The 23,961-nt window shown below is 43.1% G+C and overlaps 2 protein-coding genes across 2 annotated transcripts; one reads left to right on the plus strand and one right to left on the minus strand.

Annotated features, from left to right (window-relative positions):
- Positions 1-136: 136 nt before the first annotated feature.
- Positions 137-1,994, plus strand: LOC110687534 (protein MAIN-LIKE 1-like). The gene is made up of 2 exons (XM_021864192.1): positions 137-205; positions 1,047-1,994. Exons 1-2 carry the CDS (start codon positions 137-139, stop codon positions 1,992-1,994), a joined length of 1,017 nt encoding a protein of 338 aa, XP_021719884.1.
- Positions 1,995-11,637: 9,643 nt separating this feature from the next.
- On the minus strand, positions 11,638-13,017 carry LOC110687535. The gene is made up of 2 exons (XM_021864194.1): positions 12,970-13,017; positions 11,638-12,258 (listed from the first exon to the last, which is right to left on the minus strand). Exons 1-2 carry the CDS (start codon positions 13,015-13,017, stop codon positions 11,638-11,640), a joined length of 669 nt encoding a protein of 222 aa, XP_021719886.1.
- Positions 13,018-23,961: the final 10,944 nt, after the last annotated feature.

Below are 23,961 nucleotides of genomic sequence, written 5' to 3' on the forward strand. Positions count from 1 at the left end.
CTCTCTAAAACCTTCCAAAAAATCTGAAATTTTGAAAAGAAAAAAAACAGAAATTCTTTTTTTTTTAAAAAAAACCAAAATCGTTGAAGGTTACTCAAAGTCAAGCAAATCTAGCAATCAAACGTTGAATCCGACAATGGCAAACCGACGAAGAATTGGGTTGATGTTTGGTGGTCGTGGTGGCGACGTTAGCGGCGGCAAACCGGTGAGTTTTTTTTTTTTTTTAAGTTTTTGAATTTAAAAAAAAATCTGGAAAGCTAACTTCCGCCCAGAAATTCCGGAAGTCCAAAGGAACTTCCGGAAATTTCAGGCGTAAGTGGTGGTTTCCACCTGAAATTTCCGGAAGTTCCTCTTGACTTCTGGAATTTCTGGGCGGAAGTTTTGGGTTTCCAGATTTTTTTTTCTTCTGTTTTTCCTCGGTTTGGTTGATTTGTTGCATGTTTTATTTTATTTTTCAAAATTTTTTAAAAATATTTCTTTCCTTGATTTGTGGCATTAAAATAATTTTTTTCTTGATTTAGTTTTGCAATAATTATTGTTATGTATTTTTTGTTGATTTAGTTTTGCAATAATTATTGTTTTGCAATATTTCTTTCCATGAGTTATAGTTTAGCAATAATTCTTGATTTACATTTTAATAAGTTTGTTGTTGTTATGTATTGTTATTGTTATGTAAATTTTATTTGGTTTGTATTGGTTTTTGTTGTTGTTGTTATGTATTATGGTTGTTGACTTAAATTGTTGTTATTGTTATTGTTATTGTAATTTTTTTTTTTGGTTGTCGTTGTTGCGTTTTAATTTTTGGCAATTTTGTGGTTAATTATAGTTTTGATTTGGCCTGTTATTGTGCTGAAATTATTTGTAGTGTGTTATTAGTGTGTTGTTATTGTTAGTAGTATACTAGTAATGTAAGAATAATATTATTGTTATTGTTAGTAATGTTGTTATTATTGTTTATTTGATTTGATTTATTATAGTTTTGATTTGATTTTTTTGAATATGAATTATTATTGAAATATGATTCTGTACTTATTTATTTAATGCAGATTAAGGGTTCTGGCCCTCGTCATGCAAGATCAAGACGTTTGAATGCGTCTGTTAGGAGGGAGTTAGGTGGTGCAGGAAATTCGCAGGCACCGTTTCACCATGAGCAGCAGTATGGGACTGTTGGTACTTGGTCGCGGGAGCATCAGTCATTGGGGAGCGCCCCCATGTATTCGTCTACTGGAGTGCCTTCATCTGACGATGAGGATGAAGAGCGAGGAAGTCAAGCTGCTGGAGATGCACAGTATGACCCTCAGGATTACCGTACTGTGTATAGGGGTGACCATAAGAGATATGTTAGTAGTAGTGAACCAGCTCAAGCTTCTAACAGCTCGTCAGAGTCATGGGTGGTGCAGGAGCCGATGCCAGGTGGGCCTGAGGATGGTACTGTTATTCCTAGTTTTGGGGGTCACGTGGCTGCCTACATATGGGGTGGGCAGGAGCAAAATGTTCTGCGGTGTTTGAGAAGGACACAGTTGTGTACTAAATTGGGTAACTGGCGCGCTCGTCTTCCGCAGGAGCACCTGGAACCGATTGATGGCAGTGGTCTATCTCACTTACCCGGGATCATGTTCCGGCGATTTGACTGGCCCCTGATTTCTGCTTTTGTTGAGAGATGGCAGCCAGACACGAACACGTTTCACATGCCATTTGGGGAGATCACGATCATGTTGCATGATGTGTATCATATTCTAGGGCTTCGTGTTGGTGGTTCCATGGTTTCCACTACTCCTAGCACGGACGTTTTACGGGACGCGTGCTCGATTACCTTGGATATGACTGCGGAAGAGCTGAATGAGAAGTGCGGTACTAAAACTGTATGGCAGGGTAGTGGGGTGCTGACTGAGAGGATAATGGAGTCGACCTTGGAGGCGCAAAGGCCCTTCAGTTTCCATTACAGGGCGTACCTGTGGTTAGTACTTGGCGGATGTTTGTTTCTGGACAAGTGATAGGCGTGTCGCGTACCTAACAAAATATAACCTAACTGACCACTACTACGTAGCAGGGCAAGCAAGGGTCGAATCCCAAGAGACTAAGGTTCAAAAATAATTAAATAGACTCAAATTCCTACTAAGCAAGAATCAATAATGATCAATTAACTAAGGAACTAATGTAAGGAAAATTCGAAAATAAACTAAAGAATATGAAGAAATCAAGTAATTAAAACATCCAAGATCAAATATCACCACAATTATGAATGATGCAATTATATTTCTACCCCTAACATACAATTCCAATTGAACCGTGAAAAGTAAACCCTAATAAATACCAAAGACCTCTCTCGAGTATCAATGGCTTCCCTAACATACAATCAAGCCTATTCTCATGGTATCATGCATATTAGAGACATTGAACACATTACTCTAACTTCCCAATTATCAAACCCAACTACTCTCGTGTTGAGAATCAAACCCTAAATTGATTTACTCAAATCCGTTTAAACCCAACTCTCGTTGTGATAGAAACAATGGAATAATCGCAATACTAAAATTACGTCTAATCTAGCATTGGCATAATCACAATCAATTTAGCATAAGCAATTGCAATAATTATTAGAGAATTTAAAGATTTAATTCATGCATCAACTATAATTGGGCTACCCTAGATCTCGAAATAGGAAATCTACTCACTCATAATGAAATAAACAATAACAAAAATAATTAAAGAAAACATAATTAAGAAACAAGAGATTAAAAGAAAACCGAATCTTGAATTAAATTGAAGGTGGAAAGTATAAATCTTGAATTACAAAAGTAAAGAAAATAAAATAGAGAGAACTAGTTCTTAATAATGTGAATTAGAGAATAAAATAAAACTTAATTCATAAAAAAACACTACTTAATGTATATATAGGCCTAGGAAGATAAAAAGATAAACATCTTTTCTTGGCGCACAAGGAATCCAGGAGGCACGGACGTGCCTCTCCATAGGCACGGATGTGCCTCTATGGGTGCATAAACTGATGTGGCTACTGACTTCCAGGCACGGACGTGCCTGGTGCTGGGCACGGACGTACCTGCTCTGCTGCGCGTATTACTCATCTTAAATAGTCATAACTTCATATTCAGAGCTCCGTTTGAGGCGTGTAATATATCGTTGGAAAGGTCTTCAAGTCTACTTTCCAATTCAATTTGAATCACTCCATTATAATTTTTATATCAAAAGTTATGAGCATAATAGTGAACAGGTGTCATATTTGTCAAGTATTTCATCAACGTTTTGCTTCATTTTCACTCAAGTTCGTTTCGAACACATGATTTGATATTCTTAAGAAATATGTTTTCATACTCCATGATTATTATACTCAAGATTAGCCAACCATACTCCATTTGCATATAAATCACCTGAAATTCATCAAAACACACAAACGAAGAGTAGTAGAGCACAACTTAAGCAAATAATGCAAATATGCACCAAAGATCTCTAATTTTGTAATCAAATGAGCTTAGATACCCACCTAAAACATGTGCAAAATAAGACCTATCAACAAGAGTGGAAACCGTACTCATCCTTCCTTCCTCAACGAGCTTTTTGTTGAGGATGTTCAGATTAGTGACTACTCTTGGGGTTCTGCTGTGCTTGCATACATGTACCGGCAATTGGGTACAGCATCACGAAAAGATGCTGATTCTATCGCCGACTGTCTTACGCTTCTGCAGGCGTGGATCTACGAGTACTTTCCGTGTTTTCGTCCTCAGCAGGGGACCTTAACCAGAGAGCTTACTGTTCCTCGTGCGTCCGCCTGGGATGTAAGGTCGAGGTGCCCCAACAAGAGCATGGAGCGCCTCCTCGCTTTTCGTACTAGGTTGGATCATCTGACTGACAATGAAGTTAATTGGCTACCGTACGGAGTTGATCCAGCACGACGCGTGTTTGCTACTCTTTTCATTGGCTGCATCCAGTATCATAGCATCATTGAGCCATATATGCCTGATCGAGTGGTTCGACAACTTGGATACGTCCAGGGCATTCCACAAGCCATCATCAGGCTTGAGAAGGCAAAGAGACCGGCGAACTTGAAGATGTATCGAGTTAACTTTCCGCTAGAGATGACATATGTGATGTGGACTCGGTTTGTCCCTGGTCTGTCTTTCAGTGTCATGGTAGGTGCCCTAAGCAGACTTGGTGGTGGTGCTCCTACGGTCGGTCCTGGTTACATGTAGTGGTTGTACCGATTTTCTCATCCTCGTGTTTCTCCAGTTGCGTCATCAAATGAGAGTCGCGCACTGCCAGAGAGAACTAAAACGGATTACGTAAGTACTTGTGTTTTTTGGTACGGTAATTATGATTAAAAAAACTTCTTATTTTTAATTGCAGTGGATGGGTCGGTCCATGGAGGTCATCAACAGGACACTGGAGGAGTATCCGAGCGTGTCGCGTGATACAATAGCAATGGCTGAGGCGCTGCGAGCTGATTGGAGGGCGATGATGGGGTTGTGAACTTGCTTTTTTTTTTTGACTTGTACGCATTTCGTTGACATACTATTTATTCGGCATGTACTTTCAGGATTGAACAATTGTTTTTGTGGTTATGTTGTTCGCCGGCTGTTTAATTGAGTTAATTTCGTTACAAATTACATAACTACAACTGTTTAACATAAATGAAGGTACAAAAATATGTTCATTATCTAATTAAGGCATCCCACATGTTTCTTCTAGCTGCGTAACGCTAATCCCAACCGTCAACACTTGGGTCGTGGTTCTCGGTCCACCAACCTGCAATCGGGGGAAGTGGCGAATCTAGTGCAAGTTCAATACAAATAAAATGTGAGCCCCCAACTGTAGCGATGACAAACTCTCGCTCCGGTGCCGTGACCCCCCTTCTTGCCCTCAACGGCAATATCGTGAGGCATGGGTAGTAGCAGGTTGGTGTTTGGCCTACACCAAGAATAATAACCACTGTGTTGAACCAAGTCGCAATAGGAAATAAATCTTGAATTGCAGCCATCCAATGACGGGAATCAACCGCCCCACCGTCCCATCGAATACGCTCCACGTTGATCTCAAGTCTTCCAAGCCCATAAATCCTCTCATATAGGGCTCGATAACCGAGGACCTCATTCGCTATTGTTTCTCGAGCGTCATACCATCGCCCTTGATCACCGAAGAAGAACGCGGCCACACAACGAAACCCGCAGTTACCATCGCCAATGACATCCTTCCATCCTGTGGTGTAAGGCAACATCGGCCCTGGAAGCGAGTGTCGATACCGGCTTTGGCTTATGTCATTTACATCTCCTGCACATATATAGGGTTGAGTTAAAAGTTTAGTAAATGCTGACTTATGTGAAAAACACAACTCTTAATCGTACCTATTTGTCGTGCACCACGGTCAGTGTATTGGCGGTTCACATGTTCAAAATAAAAACGATCACGTCTTGTATCATTGTTTCTTCGTCGACCACGAACCCGGTGGTTTACAACAGGCTCTCTGAGGTCAGAATGATCCGGATGCAACTCCTCTTCAATGATGCGAGACACATTTCGAAGAACAGCAGGATCACTACCGATTACCTTATCCATCAGAGAACGAAAATGTGCGGCGTCCTCAGTCGAGTCATTGCCAATGTGGGTCCCATCATCACCATCACCAATAACCAACGTCCTCCAAAACGGGTGAATTTGCCTGATGTACAATCCTGTCCCAGCAACTAGCGAATCATGTATCTGGCAAGCACAGGGAAAACCGTGGGTCACACGCATTGCACATCCACATCGTTCGTGCACTTGATAACTCAACTCCCTCATCCTCCTTGTCTCCTCATCGAGAACCTTCAAACAATGCTGAGACACCTTCCCGTTTATACGTGACAGGGGCAACTGTCGGTACTTTTGACCTATCTTCGACCTAGAAGCCTCCAAACCATTACGAATTACGATGATCTGATTACCAATGTGGCAATGAACTCGAGCCCATTCGGTATCCAAAGAAGCTGCACATTACAAAGAAAAACCGTTATGATTTATAACTCATATACCTACAACAAAGTACATACACACTACTACATTTTAGACCTAATACAACCCCTATTTCCGTTGTATTAGGTGTTAAAAACCGTTGTATTAGACCTAATACAACGGCAAGCAACCGTCACATTTGCTAGGGTTGGATTAGGTCTAATACAACGGTAAAAAGAACCTAATACAACGGATTGGGCAATCCGTTAGATTAGGTACATATACCTAATCCAACGGATTGCCCAATCCGTTGTATTAGGTTCCTTACTTCTTTTTTTTGGAATAACTGAACCTAATACAACGGATTGCTCCCCAATCCGTTATATTAAATCTTTCTTCCGTTGTATTAGGTCTTTTTTTTTCTTTTCCTTTTCTTTTTTCTTTTTATTATTATTATTATTATTATTATTATTATTATTATTATTATTATTATTATTATTATTATTATTATATTGTCCAAGTCCTGTATGTCCAGATTGTTCAATTTTTCAGATATTGGTATTGTATCTTTGGATGATTAGAATTTGAAATTTGGAAAAACTAAGATATGAAAAATTGAATAACGAAAAACGAAGAATGAAAAATTGAATAATCTGAAGAAAAAAAAAAAACCAGAAATCGAACCCAGATCTGAAAAAAAAACCAAAAAAAACCCAAAAATCGAACAAAAAAACAAACCCAGAAAAAAAAACTAAATCGAACCCAGAAAAAACGATAAAAAAAAGAATCCAGAAAAAACGAAATCAAACCAAAAAATGAAATCGAAATCGAACCCATAAAGAACAAACCCATAAATCGAAAAAAAAAACAACCCAAAAACGAAATCAAAACCAAATAAAAACCTAGAAATCGAACAAAAAACGATCTAAAAAACAAGAACAAAAAAACGAAAAACGAAAACAAGATCTGAAAAACGATCTTAAAAACAAAAAAAAAAAACCATCTTAAAACGATTAAAAAAACGAAAAACAATCTAAAAAAAACCTAGAAATCGAACCTAGATCTGAAAAAAAAACCCATAAATGGAAAAAAAAATGAACTCAAAAAAAGGAAATTGACCCCAAAAAAAACGAACAAAAAAAGAACCAAGAAAAAACGAAATCGAACCAAAAAATGAAATCGAAATTGGAATAAAACGAAATCGAAATCGAACCCATAACAAATGGGATTTGTTAAACATCGCCCGCAAATTACCATATAAAGCCCACAAATATGACTTGGTGTGACAATTATGCCCATTTTCTAAAATTGAACAAATCTGGATTTAAAAAATGTGGAGCCGTACTGGCTCGCCGGGGGAGGTCGGAGGGCAGGCCGGAGATGCGGGTGACGCCGGAGGTACGTCGTCGTCGACGGAAAACGAGGTAAGTCACCGTTAAAATTCATGGTTTACCGTAGGAGTGGCTCCGGCGGTTAGGATGGACGCCCTCACCGTAGCATGGACGTCCAAGCCAGACGCTAGAACCACCACACCGGCGTCCAGCCCAGATGCCCAGACCACCAGACTGGCGTCCTGGCCAGGCGCCACTCCACTGGCTGAGGCGGCCCTGCCAGGCGCTAGTCCAGTGGCTGTGGCGGCCCTGGCAGACGCCACCTATATTTTTTTTTCTTTTTTGATTTTGTTGTTGTTTTTAATTTAATTTTTTTTTTAAAAAAAAATCGAAAATGATTTTTTTAAAAAATTCGAAATGGGTTTTTTTTAAATTAATTTTGAAAATTCGAAATAGGTTTTTTTAAAATTAAGTTTGAAAATTCGAAATGGTATATTTTTAAATTTAGTTTGAAAATTCGAATTGGGTTTTTTTAAAAATTAAGTTTGATTGTTGAGAAAGGTTTTTTTTTTTTAAATTAAGTTTGACAATTCGAAATTGTATTAAAGAAAACTGGCCTACACTGTCGGGGTCACACGCCTCTACTACGTCGCGTGGCCTGAGCTTGTTTCCGCCGCTCTTATCCGGAAACACGGTACATCCGAGGAGTAGAAAAACATAAGCAGCCAGCTGTGCGTCGTGCGTCCTACGTGCACTGGGGTACAAACACCGCTGCAACACGGATGCGATCTTCACACCGCCGTGTTCCCAAACACCAAGCGCCTCGGTGTACAGTGCAGCCCTGTCCACGACCAACAACTCTGCCAGCAAATCTGCCTGATCCGTATCAGCCACAGCACAAAGTCGTTTACCCTCAACACGAATCCCCAGAATGGCCTCGACGTCATGTAACATGATCGTCATCTCACCGAACGGAAGGTGGAAAGAGTTTGTATCCGGCTGCCATCGCTCAACGAAAGCCGTGATCAGCGTACTGTCAATCTTATCATGCATGGTGGCAGGAACGTGATTCACCCCAGTGCCCTCCAGTCGCTCGAACATCTCGCTCTCCGCCGGCCAAGCCTCAGCCCATGTACGCAAAAAGCTACAAGTCTTTTCCTGGGTATGACATTTCAACAACCCCGTAACTGAAGGCCTCTCCTGGTCCTCCCAAATACGGGCAGCTATGTGTCCTAGAAAGCTAGGAATCACACTCCCGTCAACAGGCCCACCGGGCACCTCACTCCTAACAACCCAAGAATCATTAACGGCCCTCGACCGTTTCCTGCTTGCCCCAGATACAGTGGACGCAGAGGATGTGCCAGATCTACTAACAAACCTACCACCCCTACCCTTACGCACCTCCACCATATGTGTCTCGTACATGTCATCAACCCTCTGACTGAATGGACCGTAATCATCATACGGTCCACTCCCATCGTCCACATCCTCATCCTCATATGCGCCCTCCTCCTGCTCCTCCTCCTGCTCACCCTCCTCAGCATCATCATCGTCATCGTCATCCTCATCCCGACGGTGGATCCGTTCTCTACGAGCCGAGGCCGAAATACCACGGGATCTAACATGTCTATGCCCCGATCTCTCCACTAAATAGCTTCTACTAAGAAGCTCTACATTCTTCCCCGCACCATGACGACCAAGTGAATTCTACAAAAAATTTAAAAATATATAAACATACAAAAGTTTTTTAGAAAAAATAAATAACTACCTACAGATACAAAATACCAACACTTCCAACATATCGTCATGTTTATAAACATAAAATTAATAAAGATTATAAAAAATCAAAGACATAATAACTAAATAGGACACAAAACAAAAATTTCAAATTATTTCAACTAATTAAACATAGAAAAATATTATACGGCATACACAAATACACACATAATACCCTAATATATTACAAAATTTATGATTTCCAAGAAAAAAAATTATTTCAAATAATTAAACATAAAAAATAAAAAACAAATATATTACACATACACAAATACACACATAATACCCTAATGTATTACACATTTTAAATAAAAAAACAATTACACATTAACACAAACAATTTCCACATACTACATCAATTAAGGCATAAAAAATGTTTAAACATCAAACATAAAAAAAAAAAAAAAAAAAAAACAAAACACAAAAAAAAAATCTGATTTTATAAAAATAAAATATACACGATTTATAAAAAAAAACACACAAAGTTTATAAATATTTTAAAAAAAATAAAACACATTAACAAAAAAAAATTAGACATAAAACTAAATTATTTTAAATAAAACTAAATTTCTGATTTTGCAAAATAAAAAAGCAAAAAAAAAAAAAAAAATCAGAAAAAACAAAAAAAAAAAAAAAAAAAAACCAAAAAAACCAAAACAAAAAAAAAACAAAAAAAACAAAAAAAAACAAAAAAAGAAAAAAAAAGAAAAAAACAAAAAAAAATAAACGAAAAAAGAAAAAAAAAACAAAAACAAAATAAACGAAAAAAGAAAAAAAAACAAAAACAAAAAAAAAAACAAAAAAAGAAAAAAAAAAGGGACGGGCGCCTGGCCAGGACGCCCACTCACTGGCGGTGGCGCCAGCTCCGGCAGCCGTAGCCAGTGGGCAGGCGCCTGAACTGGACGCCCACCCATTGGCACAGGCGCCAGATCTGGACGCCACAGCCAATGGGCTGGCTTCTGGTTTGGACGCCTGGTCCGGTGGCTGGGCTTCCAAGCCAGACGCCACGCCACCGGCTTGGCTGCCGGACCTGCCGCTCCATCACGCGCCACCGTCGCCTTTTTTTTTTAAAAAAAAAAAATTATTAAATAATTACCTTGCCACCAGGTCGCCGCCTTTCCTCTGCCACCTCTTTCCCTTGCCGCCTCGACATTGTCGTAATTAATTTTTTTAAGAGAGGTAGATTTTCTGATTTTTTTTTTAGAGAGAAGTAGAGAGTGTTTTTTTTTAAAAAAAAGGAAAAGGGCAATAAAGTCACACCAAGTCATATTTGTGGGCTTTATATGGTAATTTGCGAGCGATGTTTAGCGATTCACTAACAAATAAACCCAGAAATCGAAAAAACAGCAAAAAAAACGAAATCAAACCCAAATAAAAACCCAAAAATCGAACAAAAAACGACCTAAATAACAAGAACAAAAATATGAAAAACGAAAACAAAATCTGAAAAACGATCTGAAAAACAAAAAAAAAACCCGATCTTAAAACAATTTAAAAACAAAAAACGATCTAAAAAAAACTAGAATGATGGAGTTTAGGAGGGAGAGAGGGGTAGATGAGAGAGTTAAGGAGAGATTAAAAATGAGAGGCGTGAGAGCTGCTAGGGTTTGAGAGATAAATAGAATGAGGGGAGCGTACAATGTGTTTTCAAAAGGCCCAAAAAAAAGCCCAAAAGGGTCTAATACAACGGTTTCTCTAATCCGTTGTATTAGCTGAGCTAATACAACAGATGAATTTATCTAATACAACGGTTAGTATAAACCGTTGTATTAGACCTATTTTAGCATAAACCGTTGTATTAGACTACATCTAATACAACGGTATGAAATTAACCGTTGTATTAGCCAATTTTGTACTGTTGTATTAGATTAAAAATGTAGTGGTGACATGAACTACAATAAGCAAAAACCTAACCTGTCGAGGAATCAAACCACATCTTCACGACCGAATGTTGGCTCTCAACTCTGCAAGTGCAGGTGTTGCCATAATGTAGAACTTGGTCTGTCCAAATTGTCACAAACTTCGTTTTCTGACAAAGCCATGTGTTCTCTACATATTGTATCACTGCTGGATAACTTGCCCACTTATCTTTCATTATATCTACAGCGGCCTCATAATCATCCTCGGTTGCAGCGTCCATGATACGTTTCCATTTTCCGTTTTTGAAAGACGCGCCGATCTTGTTTTTGAACATAGTAGTGACCCGAGCCTCCACATCTTTGTTAATGTGCCATCGACAAAGTAAGTGCGAGGTTCCTGGAAACACTTCCCTCAATGCAGCACATAGCCCAAGCTCACGGTCTGTCAAGAAAACCGACGACTCCTTATCATACCCAATCACATCTCTCAACCTTTGCAAAACCCATCGATAGCTTTCCGTGCACTCGTTGCGCATGAAGACGTAACCGACGAGAAAATTCTGATTTGTCGGTGTCACACTAACTATCACAAAGAACGGCATCCCGTATCGGTTAGTCTTGTAAGTGGAATCCATACAGATCACATATGGGTACGTCCGTAGGATGTCTACCATGACTGGGTGCGCCATAAAGGCGTGCTGTAAAACGCCTTCATCATCAGACATGACCTAGTAAAGATATTGACTCTGTCTCGCCAAATGTAGAAACTGCTGAACAACTCCTCTCCCATCAGACATCTCCGCTTTGAAGTCATTTCGGCAGTTGTAGATGTGTCTGATGTTTGGATGATCATTAGGAAATTGCTCTGCAATAGTCGCCATGATGTTACGCGGTGCAACCTTAGACTTCGTCATGTCACGCACAACCTGCTTCGCATTCGGGCTCAACCCACTAATTTTACGATGACCCTCTGGATACGCAATCATTGGATGGTTGTGGGTCCTAGTTGCATCATTTTTCACCCAGATAACCCAAGTATTGGTGTTTAACTCGTAAAATATCTTGATGTAGAAAGGACAACCAATGCCCTTGGTTTTGGTGTCCTTCCGAATTGCGTTCTCAAGATCTCTCGGCTTACTCCTGCGTCCCCGATCACATCTTAAATATCGATATGGTCGACCATCCCTCTGTTTGTTGCAAGACGCTTTCACCAAAATAAATCCCAGATTTATTGCAACAACATCCGCCCATAGAACTGCATCATCAAACGTTGGAAAAAGTAAAACCGTGTCTGTCACAAAATGTGCACTGTAATTCACAACGTCACCGTCGTCTTCAACCTCCGAATCCTTTAACAATAAACCAAACAAATGAGGCAAATATTAGTATTTTAAATTTAATAATAATACTAATATTTCTATTAATAACAAAAATAATAATAATAATAATAATAATAACAAAAAATAATAATAATAATAATAATAATAATAATAATAACAGTAATAATAATAACAATAATAATAATAATAATAACAATAATATTAATAATAGTAACAACAATAGTAATAATAATTACAATAACAATAATCATACTAACAACAACAATAACAATAATAATACAATAACAATAATAATATTAATAATAATAATAATAATAATAATAATAATAATAACAAAGACATTAGTAATATAAACATAATTAATAATAATAATAATAATAATAATAATAATAATAATAACTAACACAATGTAATAATACTCACAAATATATATATATATATATATATATATATTACGATTTTTTTTTTTTTAAAAAAAAAAAAAAAAACCAAATTTAATCCACTTCCGCCCAAGAATTCCGGATCTTAGGTGGGGGATCCGCCTAAAAAATCCGGAAGACCCACTTAAGATCCGGAAATTCCAGGCGGATCCCCACATACGCCAGGAATTTCCGGATCTTAAGTGGGTCTTCCGGATTTTTTAGGCGGATCCCCCCAAAAGATCCGGAATTCTTGGGCGAAAGTGAATAAAAAAAAAAATTTAAAAACACTACGACTTACAGATTCTTTCAACGAATGCTCCGGCGTACTAAGGTTGTCATCGCTCATCGTCAATAGTGGTCGGGCTCCGACTTACAGACTCGGGATTTAAAAATGGTCGGGATTACCGTACAATGGTGGGCTCGGGTTTTTTGTGGGTCGGGATTTTTTTAAGATAAGTGGTGATTAGGGGATTTTGCTCCTACCAATCGGAATGTGCCACGTGGGCCAATCAGGTCCTGCCAAGTGTCCCCCAGTTGGAACTGTCAGGGCTTGCCACGTGGCACGCGCTTATTTGTCCACCTTGGACCTATTATGTCATGACACGTGGCATACTCCATGCCTAATGGAGAAACCGACCACCCAGGCCCAACTTCCGAGGGAAGCCCAATCAGCCCTAGGTTAACCTAAACCTAGGATTGGCACGTTTCCCAAGGTTATAAATACCTCCCTTAATCCTCATTAAGGGGGGAGGACAGAAAAAACACATTAATTACAGAGATAATAGGCTGATCACGCTAACGAAGCAGATTACGCTAAAAACTCACATTAAACACTCTCACCTAGAGAGATCCAATCATTTTAATTTCCGCATTAATTACTCCTTAATCAAGTACTAACTTGACCGTTGGAGGCGGAGCTCCCACCACCAGGAGTCTCCGTTGTTTTGCAGGTACAGGCGTCCGGTTCCAGTCTCGGTATTGTAACTCTCCCGCAGGACATCAGAAAACCCCGAAACATTTGGCGCCGTCTGTGGGGAGAGTACTTCTGAGATGGCATCCAAGTCTGTACCGACTCCTGAAGAGAGGCGTCTCCTAGACGACCCTCAAGTTCAGTCGGACCACGATACTGAGAGTGAATTTGAAGTTGAAGCTCACACAGCTTCAGACGGGACCCTAAGGGCCCGACGTACCCGTCATACCGAAAGAAGGGAACGGGAACATCTTCAAACAGGAAGCGAGCCAGCAGGCGCACCGCCTGTTCGGCAGCAGCCGACTGATGGATCTGCTCCCATCACAAGAAACGAACTCATGACCTTCATGAGGGACTTCAAGGGAGAAATTCAAGAGCTGATCAACAAGAAGCCGCCTGCTCTGTTCAAGGAGCAGTCGGCTAAGAAACCCTCCACTTCACTGAAGAGGAAGCCAGTTCAAGGGCGAGAGGCGACTCCTCATCCTAAATCTAGGAAGCGGGAGCCACCTGCCCTTGATTTCACAAAATTCCGTTTTCCTACAGGAAATAGGAAACCTGTTCGTCATATTCAGGCGGACGGGTCGAAGCAAACATTCACAGACGCTCGGCTACTGCTAGAGCAGAAGAAGAGTGACCGATTGTCAGAGTCGGCCTCTACTTCAAACTTCCAAGACAGTCTGCGAAATACCTCAATGAGGCATACGCAGTCGTATCATGAGAGTCAGTCAGGCGGTACCTCCCGTCAGTCCGGCTTTCATAGTGACCAGGCGGTACCAAACTTACCGTTTGTGCCGCAACAACATTTTTTTTGCAGCCACCTCCGTTTGGTGGACATGCAGCAAAAAACGTCCAACCTATGGACTGGCAGCTACGGTTGCTTAGACTTGGTGAACAGCCGTCGGCCTTCTCCAAGGAAATTACTGAAGCCGCTCAGCCGGCCAAAGTGAAAAATGTATTAGTAGGCGCCTATGACGGCACTACTAACCCAGAAGACCATCTGATGGCATTCACCAACCTGATGTACCTTCAAGGGTTGGATGATCCCACTTGGTGCAAGTGTTTCCCAGCGACTCTCAAAGGAATCGCACAACAATGGTTCGGCAACCTGCCGACTGGTTGTGTAAATAACTTCAGGACGCTTGCTTACTTATTCACCTCCAACTTCGCCATGAACATCCCTGCGAAGAAGACGACCCTTGATTTAGGAACAATTCAGCAGGGCGAGAAGGAGGGTCTTCGTTCTTACATCAGGCGGTTTAACCTGATGAGAATACAGATTCAAGGGTTACCGGATGAGGTAGCCTATACTGACTTTTTCAGAGGTCTCAAGGACGGGTCGACCTTCAAATTTGACTTGGTCCGAAAGAGGGTGGCGACTCTTCAAGAGGCCTTGATTGAAGCGGAAGCCTATATACAGGCGACTGATCTTTGTACGGTAAAACAGTCGGACGGGAAAAGGTTCGACAAAAGAGAAGGACGACAGAAACAGTCGTCAAACAAAGATGAGAAGAGAAAAGAGGTCTGGGCGGCTGATTCCTCTAAACAGCCGGCCCAGAAAAAGAAAAAAGAATTCAAACCATACTCCCCAAAGTATGCGTTTAACAAGGATAACCAGTTTATCCTAAAAGAAATCAAGGGACGGATCTCAATTGAGAAGCCGGTCCCCATGAAGGGTTCTGCAAACAACCGGAACCAAGATAAATTCTGTGCTTATCATGATGATGTTGTTCATCACACCAATGACTGCATCAGTCTCATGCGGTATCTGGACCGCCTGGCTGAGCAAGGTGATCTTGACACTTATGTCAAGAAATCTACGGGGAACACTTCCTCAAAAAAGTAGTCGGCCAAAAAGAATCAACAGGCCGACAGCTCCGATACAGATGATGCAGTCGTCTACACCATTGCAGGCGGCTTCTCAGGAGGCGGCCCTACTATTAGGGGCAACAAAGACAATATCAGGCGGTTAGATGTAAATTCCGTTCACCAAGAACGGCCTTCCAAATATTCATTTCCTGAGATTGTCATCACTGAAGAAGATCTAGGAGGGGTAAGGGGGCCGCATGACGACCCTATCGTTATTGAATGTAAAGTGGCCAACTAGAGAGTTGGCCGAATCCTCATAGATACCGGAAGCTCCTCAGATCTCATCAGTAGCAAATGTCTGTCGAAACTAAAATATCAGACTAATTGCATACATCCGGCCTCCCACCCTTTAGTAGGGTTTGGAGGAGGAGTCGTCCACCCACTGGGACGAGTGGATTTACCCATCCGCCTGGGCGAAAAAGGGGAACGACGACACATGGTAGTCCGGTTCCTGGTAGTAGAAGAACTCTCGGCCTACAACATGATTCTGGGACGACCAACCCTGAATAATTCCAAGGTTGTTATAATCCCATATCTTATGTTGCTCAAGTTTGAGAGGGATAATGGAACAGTCGGCTCCCTAAGGGGAGATCAGAGGATGGCCCGAGAGTGCTATCTCTCGGATGTCAAGCCCACTGTTATGGCCACTGGGTCAAGTGGTGAAAAAACAGACCTTGACAATGTCAAGGAGAGTGCGCCTGTTCAAGAAGCAGGCGGCAAGAAGAGAAAGGCATCCCAGACAGGGGCCGCAAGAAAAGAAAGAAAATAGCAATCATTGGCAGAGGAGCGGTCGGATGAGTTCCGCCCTCAGCCGGCTGGTGAGCATACGAACCTGATCTTAGACGACTCACGTCCTGATCGAACAATCAAAGTTGGGACGACTGCTCTGAGAGACCTTGGTGACGACTTTCACAAACTATTGAAAGAATACAAGGACATCTTTGCATTTGAAGTCCATGAAATGCCAGGCATTAGTCCTGATCTGGCGGTACATAAACTGGTCGTGGATCCAAAAAAGAAGCCGGTACGGCAGAAGAAACGGAACCATGGCGAAGAAAGAAGTCAGGCGGCAGCCGCCGAAGTGAAAAAAATTACTTGATGCAGGGTTCATTCGGCAATGTTACTTCCCAGACTGGGTTGCAAATGTGGTGCTTGTTAAAAAGCCGAATGGCACCTGGCGAATGTGTGTAGACTACACAGACTTAAACAAGGTGTGCCCCAAAGACAGTTACCCTCTGCCTAAAATTGATAATCTGGTCGACTCAACAGCCGGCCATGCATTGATGAGCTTTATGGACGCCTACTCTGGTTTCCATCAAATTCCTTTATGGAAGAAAGATCAGGAGAAGACGGCCTTCGTCACTGATCAGGGGTTATACTGTTACACGGTCATGCCGTTTGGTCTTAAGAATGCTCCGGCTACCTTCCAGCGAATGATAAACACTGTGTTCTTTGATCAAATTGGGAGAAATGTCGAGGCATACATTGATGATATGATTGTCAAGACTAAACTTCAGAAAGATCATCTGTCGGACCTCCGAGAAACTTTCGCCACACTCAGGAGGCACCATGTCATGCTCAATCCCAAGAAATGTGTCTTTGGAGTTGAGTCTGGGAAATTTCTCGGATTCCTTATCAATCAGAGAGGAATAGAGGCAAACCCTGAGAAGGTGCAGGCGGTCATTGACATGCAGTCGCCTCGTACCATCCGAGAGGTTCAGAAGTTAACAGGTTGTCTGGCGGCCTTGGGAAGATTTCTAAGCCGATCAGGCGACAAATGCCTATACTTTTTCCAGGAAATTAAGAAAAAGGCAAGGTTTGAATGGGGGCCGGATGCTGAGGCCGCCTTCCAGAAATTGAAAGTTCACTTGCATTCCTTGCCGAGGCTGGTCAGCCCTTTGCCCAAAGAAGTACTCTACATGTACCTGACCGTCTCTGATCATGCGTTAAGCGCTGTTCTCCTTGCTGAAAGAGACGGCTGTCAGCTCCCGGTCTACTTTGTCAGTCACGTACTGAAAAATGCCGAGTTGAGGTATCCCTTAGTGGAGAAATTTGGTCTTGCACTCTTCATGGCTGTTAAAAAGTTGAAGCCCTACTTTTTGGCACATGCAGTCGTCGTGTATACAGACCAACCTATCAAGCGGCCGCTGACCATCATGGAGTCGTCCGGCCGAATGATCAAATGGGCCATAGAAATACAGAGCCTCGAAGTTACTTTCGAGCCTAGAAAAGCAGTGAAGGGGCAAGCCTTTGCTGACTTTATTGTTGAGATGACTCGTCCTCCTGACTCTCAAGTTCCAGACCAGGTCTGGAAGGTATATGTGGACGGAAGCTCTACTTCAAATGGTTGTGGAGCAGGCGTCATATGTCAGTCGCCAGAGGGCGACAGGTACGAGTATGCTCTACGCTTCAGTTTTCAGGTCTCAAACAATGAGGAAGAGTATGAAGCTTTACTAGCCGGAATCCGCATGTGCAAGGCGGCAGGGGCAAGAAAAATAGACGCCTGTTCCGATTCACAATTGATAGTGAGTCAGTACAATGGCGAATACGAAGCAACCCATCCGGCCATGATCAAGTATTTACAGGCGGTCCGACAAGCAGTCGGCTCCCTTGAGGATTTCCATCTGATCCAAGTGCCGAGATCAGAAAACAACCAGGCGGATGCACTGTCAAAATTAGCATCGTCCGCCTCCTCTGATACTCCTCGAACTGTTTTTTGGGAATTAATGGAGAGGAGAAGCATTGAGGAAAAACCTATTGCAATCCTAGACAGAAGCTCAACCTGGATGGATCCAATCAGGGCATATCTGACAAACGGTACCCTGCCGGATGATCATAAACAGGCGGCAGCACTAAAAAAACGAGCAACCAGTTTTGAAATAATAAAGGGAGAACTTCACAAAAGGGGGTACCTTCAACCCTTCTTAAAGTGTGTTACTCCAGAAAAGGGACGGGAGATACTAGACGATCTTCACTCTGGTTACTGTGCTTCTCATATAGGCGGTAGGACGCTTGCTCAACGGGCAAGGCGGCAGGGCTACTTTTGGCCTACTTTAGAAGCAGATGCAATGGAGATGGTGAAAAAATGTGACAAGTTGAGCAGGCGGCAGGGCTACTTTTGGCCTACTTTAGAAGCAGATGCAATGGAGATGGTGAAAAAATGTGACAAGTGCCAAAGGTTTGGCAAGCTAATTCACCGTCCGGCTACTGACCTCACTACTATTCATAGCCCACTACCGTTTGCTAAGTGGGGCATGGATATTCTGGGTCCATATACGTCTGCTACAGGCGGAAGGAGGTACATACTTGTTGCCGTCGACTACTTCACTAAATGGGTAGAGGCGGAGGCTGTAAAGGGAATCAAGACGAAGGATGTAATTTCATTCATTTGGAAAAATGTCATCACTCGGTTCGGGGTTCCCATGTCTATGGTTTTTGATAATGGTCCCCAATTTGAGACGCCTGTTCTCAAAAGCTGGTTGGGTGACCAAGGAATTGCAAACTACTTTGCATCTGTCGGCCGTCCACAAGCAAATGGCCAGGTAGAAGCTTTTAATAAAATCATCTCAGACGGTCTCAAGAAAAAGATTGAACGATCAGGCGGCCTATGGGCGGATGAATTACCACATGTTCTCTGGGCCATTAGGACGACTGAAAAAGGGGCGACTAGAGAAACTCCATTCCTCCTAACTTACGGTGCGGAAGCTGTTCTTCCAATAGAACACTACGAGCCGACTCTTCGAGTAATGCTATATGACGAAGAGGCAAACTGGGAAGCCATGCGCCTGGCATTATACTCACTTCCTGAAAGGAGGGGCAATGCTGTCTTGCGCCATGAAATCTACCGCATGAGAATGACTAGATCATACAACAAAAAAGTGCACAGGCGTCCACTCAAAGTGGGGGACTTTGTACTTAGAAAAATGGAAGCAGTTGGTAGGGCTAATGAGTCTGGCAAACTAACTCCCAACTGGGAAGGACCCTACTGAATCTGTGAAGAGGTCAGGGACGGTACCTACCGTCTGGAAACACCAGACGGTCGACCGTTGCCTCGAACTTGGAATGTAGACAATCTTAAGAAATATTTCTTTTGAATGATGTAAATAGTCAAGAGCTACTTAATAAAAGTTTGCATACTTACTATTCAATTTTGTACTAAGAGGGGCACGCCTACTAACAAATAGTCGGCTACTCTCCATGTTTAATTTTTATTCTTACTTAAGAGGGGCATGCCATCTGTACCTTTACAGTCGGCTACTCTCCATTGAGTATTTTACTCTATCTTCAGAGGGGCATGCCGTCTGTACCTTTACAGTCGGCTACTCTCCATTAAGTATTTTACTCTATCTTCATAGGGGCATGCCGTCTGTACCTTTACAGTCGGCTAATCTCCATTGAGTATTTTTACTCTCTTCAGAGGGGCATGCCGTCTATACCTTTACAGTCGGCTACTCTCCATTGAGTTTTTCACTCTATCTTCAGAGGGGCATGCCGTCTGTACCTTTACAGACGGCTACTCTCCATTTTCTCACCATATGGGCATGCCGTCTGGACATATAGTCGGCTACTCTCCATAGAAGAGGGCCGACTGGTTCCAAACACACAGCCACCCCCCTTATACTTAGCTAAAAAGATTAGGGCCTGGCCGACCCTGTGCTTAACAGGCGGCTACCCTCCTTTTACTTAGCACCTACGTTCACCAAGAACTTACCAAGGCCACAGGCCGAATGATCAGACCAGGCGCCAAGCCAACTGATCCAATCTTCAAAACTAATACGACCTGTCCCAACATCATAGCAGGCGTCCGGCGGCATCCCTCCTAATGAAATTTGTCGCAGAGAGCAGCTCCCTTTTGGGTGGAACATTGCTCTATAAACTAATTACACGGCACCTATACGACTGTCCCCAAGGGCAACCACGTAGCCGTTTTTGAGACAAGGATAACTCTATCACTAACCAAACCAGTGGTAGCAGTTGACATCTGAGTCAGTGACCGCCTGTATTACTTGGGATAAATGCAGGGGGTACCTCTTGAGTTAATAGCCAACAAACATTGGCGAATCAAGGGGTCTAGCCGGCCTCCGCCGCCTGGTACCTCTACTACTCAAGCAAGAGTGACGGCGACTGAGTAACACCAACGTTAACTCATAGTCACTCCCTCAAACTTGGTATGGAACTTAAAAGGTTTGAGTAGACCGCCTGTTTTTTGGAAAACAGCGGCACTCAAACCCCTATTCCTACTAGGTAACCTCTTGAGTTAATAGCCAACAAACATTGGCGAATCAAGGGGTCTAGCCGGCCTCCGCCGCCTGGTACCTCTACTACTCAAGCAAGAGTGACGGCGACTGAGTAACACCAACGTTAACTCATAGTCACTCCCTCAAACTTGGTATGGAACCTAAAAGGTTTGAGTAGACCGCCTGTTTTTTTGGCAAACAGGGGCACTGAAACCCCTATTCCTACTAGGTAACCTATTGAGTTTATAGCCAACAAACATTGGCGAATCAAGGGGATCAGCCGGAGACTAAGTAACTCCTATGTTAACTTATAGTCACTCCCTCAAACTTAGTATGGAGCCTAAAAGGTATGAGTTGTCCGCCTGTTTTTAGCAAACAGGGGCTCTCAACCACTACTCCTGCTAGGTTAACAAATTATGAGTTAAAAGCCAACAAACAATGGCAAATAAAGGGAAACAACCGGTACCCGCCGCTTGATATCTCTACTACTCAGTTCCTTGGCAACTAGGTAACAATCATGTTTACTTGGTCAGACAACTTTCCTACTTGGTTAAATTTACAAATGACCGACTGATAAATGGCCGACTGATCGTCTATTCTGGATCAGTCTGCCTAAAAAGGATCCAGTCTTTAAAATAGTTCGAATACCGATTGGATAAATGGCCGACTGATCGTCTATTCTGGAAACAGACAACCAGTCGTCCAGGGGCATAGGCGGCGTGACTAACTATCCGTACCTGTCTGCAACTATCGGCCATGTAAAACAGTCGGTCTAGTGAACAATTGGATATTAGAATATTCAATACTTAGACAAATTTGAAGCAAAACAAAAATTCATTAAAAAGAAGTCGGTCATTAAAGACCGGCAAAATATTCAAAGCCCCGGCCCCCTGGCCGGGTAAATACAAAACAAACGGCACGCAGGCCGTGGAAAGAATACATAAAGCTTAAGAAGGGGGCAGATCTTCAATATTAGCAGCTGCCGCCTGGTCAGCACTCTTCTTGCTGGACTCGGCTTCAGCTGCATCCTTTTTTGATGCATTACCCCCAAGCGGCACAAGCGCCACTACCGGCTCCTCCTCCTCCAACGCTTCCTCCAACGCCTCTTCCTCAGCAGCTGCCAAGATCTCTTGATATGTATCAGAACACTGGCGGTACGTTTTTTCCCATGAGGCAAAGTCGGCATTGGGGAAGAGGCGGCCCCAAGTCATGCGCTGGATTTGAGCGGAGTCTTCCATCATCTCCCGGACCAGCTCTTTCTTCTCTTGCTCGGCCTTTTCCGAGAGCTCCTGAGTAAGACTCTTCTCCTGGGTCACCAGGCGTTCCTTTACGTTGGCCAAGGATTTCTCCAAGGCTTCGTATGAGTACATCTTTAGGCGAAGAGGTTTCAGCTCGGCCTTGAGATTGGTGATGGTCGCCTCCAGCTCGCCATTCCTCTTCTGGGCCGCCTCTAACTGAGCCCGAACAGCGGCGGTAGCCTGCGCCTGATAATAAAGAATATCAATGGTCAGAACTTCATTTTGGGCAATTTGAAACATTGCCTTATCACAGTCAAAGGCGGCCATAGCTTTTGCAGCCTTTACCTCTTTGTTCTTCCGGTCAAGCGGCTTGCGAAGGTCGTTCACTCGGAGCAGGGCCTAAGTACAAAGGAACAGGCGTCAGTTTCCAAACAAAAAGAAAACAGGCGTCCTTGAATTCAAATACTCAAAAATATGCTAAGTATACCTCAGCAAGGACCCCTGCAATCCCGTCTAGGTCAAGGGTGCCGACACCCCTGACCGCCTCCTTTTCAGCTGGAGGAACGGCCTTGATCATAGACTTGGCCACCTCTACCAAGTCAGGCTCCTGAGGGCCGGCTGCATCAAGCATAAACAAACGGATTAGACCTAGTAAAAAAGGGAGCAAGTCTAAAATTTACAAGGACAATTTCATACTTCTAGGCGGCCCAGTTGGAGTTTTAGAAGAAGTGGTCGGCTGTTTCTCAGCCGCCACATGTTTCCTGGCAGAACCAGGAGAGCTCGCAACAGTCGTCCTCCGGGCCTTGGGGTCCGGCTGTTGGGAAGATGAAGCTCTTGGAGCACCCGTCTAAAAAAGAAGAAAAAATTCAGTATATGCATAAACACAACTCCAAAAAGAGGGTGAAAGGTTCGGAGCTCACCAAGGGTTCCCCCTTCTTGGGGGAGTCGGTTGAAGCTTGTTGCATGATGGAGGCCCGCAACATGGCCGCCGCAGTCTTGGAGGCGGTAATTTTGCTCATGGCGTCAGCTGCAAAAACAAACAGCAAAGTTAATAAAAGTCATAACAAGAAATGTATGGAACAACAGAGTATTCGACAGGCCGACTACCTCTTGAGCACCGACTGCTGAGGCCACAGGCGGCCAAAAAGTACTCGTCGTAGAGCCATTTGAAGCTCGGGACGCAGTGCAGGGGTACTTGCTCTCGTACCCCTGAAGTAGAGTCGGCCCTCGACTCTACTTTAAAGAGTCCTTTATCAAGGATCTCTTTCTTAGCCTTGGGGGGAACAGGCGGCATGCTACGGCCGCCTGCAAGAAGGGGCGGATTCCTGTTCCACCTATTGAAGCGCTTGTTCAGCTCAGTGTCTGAACTCTCAATGATGAGGAAGGTGCTCCGCCAGTCCTTCCACTTGTTTGCTTTACCTCTCGTCATGAGGTAGCCCCTGTGGCTTGTCAATTGATACCAGCCGGTACCGCCTGCCTTAGGGGTCCGGCTGAGATAGTTCATATGGGCGAAAGCCTCGAAGCTCGGCTCCACCCCGTGCAGTTCGCACCCGGACACATAGTCGAGTACGTTGACCCAGGAGTTTGGGGCTAACTGCCATAACCCCAACTCATACCCATCCAAGATCCGCTGAACAGCCGGATGTAATGGGAAGCGCAGCCCAGCCTTGATGGCCGCCTCGTAGCAGCCAAAGCAGGCGCTATCATAACTGGTACCAGCCGGCCAGACGACTGTGTCTTCTGGATCCGGCACAAACACTAAAAAGTCGGGGCCCATTGTGTGGTTTGCGATAAAGCTCTCCACTTTCTCTTGCATGACTGTGATCCGGCCCCGAGGTACCGTGCAGTAGTAGGGGGTATTTTGCTCTCGGTAAGAGGCGGATGGCTCCGCCCAATTGTCCCCCTTCTCAACTGCGTGAGAAAGCCTCGCCTCTTGCAGGCGGTTGTTTTTCTCTTCTGTGTCCAGAGAAGCATGGCCA

The sequence above is a fragment of the Chenopodium quinoa genome, unplaced genomic scaffold (genome assembly GCF_001683475.1).
Source record: "Chenopodium quinoa cultivar QQ74 unplaced genomic scaffold, ASM168347v1, whole genome shotgun sequence".
Lineage (NCBI taxonomy): Eukaryota > Viridiplantae > Streptophyta > Magnoliopsida > Caryophyllales > Amaranthaceae > Chenopodium > Chenopodium quinoa.

Bases quoted from the DNA above. Each gene is read 5' to 3' on its own strand.
- LOC110687534 (XM_021864192.1), top strand. From the start codon at position 137: ATGGCAAACCGACGAAGAATTGGGTTGATGTTTGGTGGTCGTGGTGGC. The intron at 206-1,046 runs GTGAGTTTTTTT...TATTTAATGCAG, and splicing joins ACGTTAGCGGCGGCAAACCG to ATTAAGGGTTCTGGCCCTCG.
- LOC110687535 (XM_021864194.1), bottom strand. From the start codon at position 13,017: ATGAGCGATGACAACCTTAGTACGCCGGAGCATTCGTTGAAAGAATCT. The intron at 12,259-12,969 runs GTAAGTCGTAGT...TTATTGTTAAAG, and splicing joins AGCATTCGTTGAAAGAATCT to GATTCGGAGGTTGAAGACGA.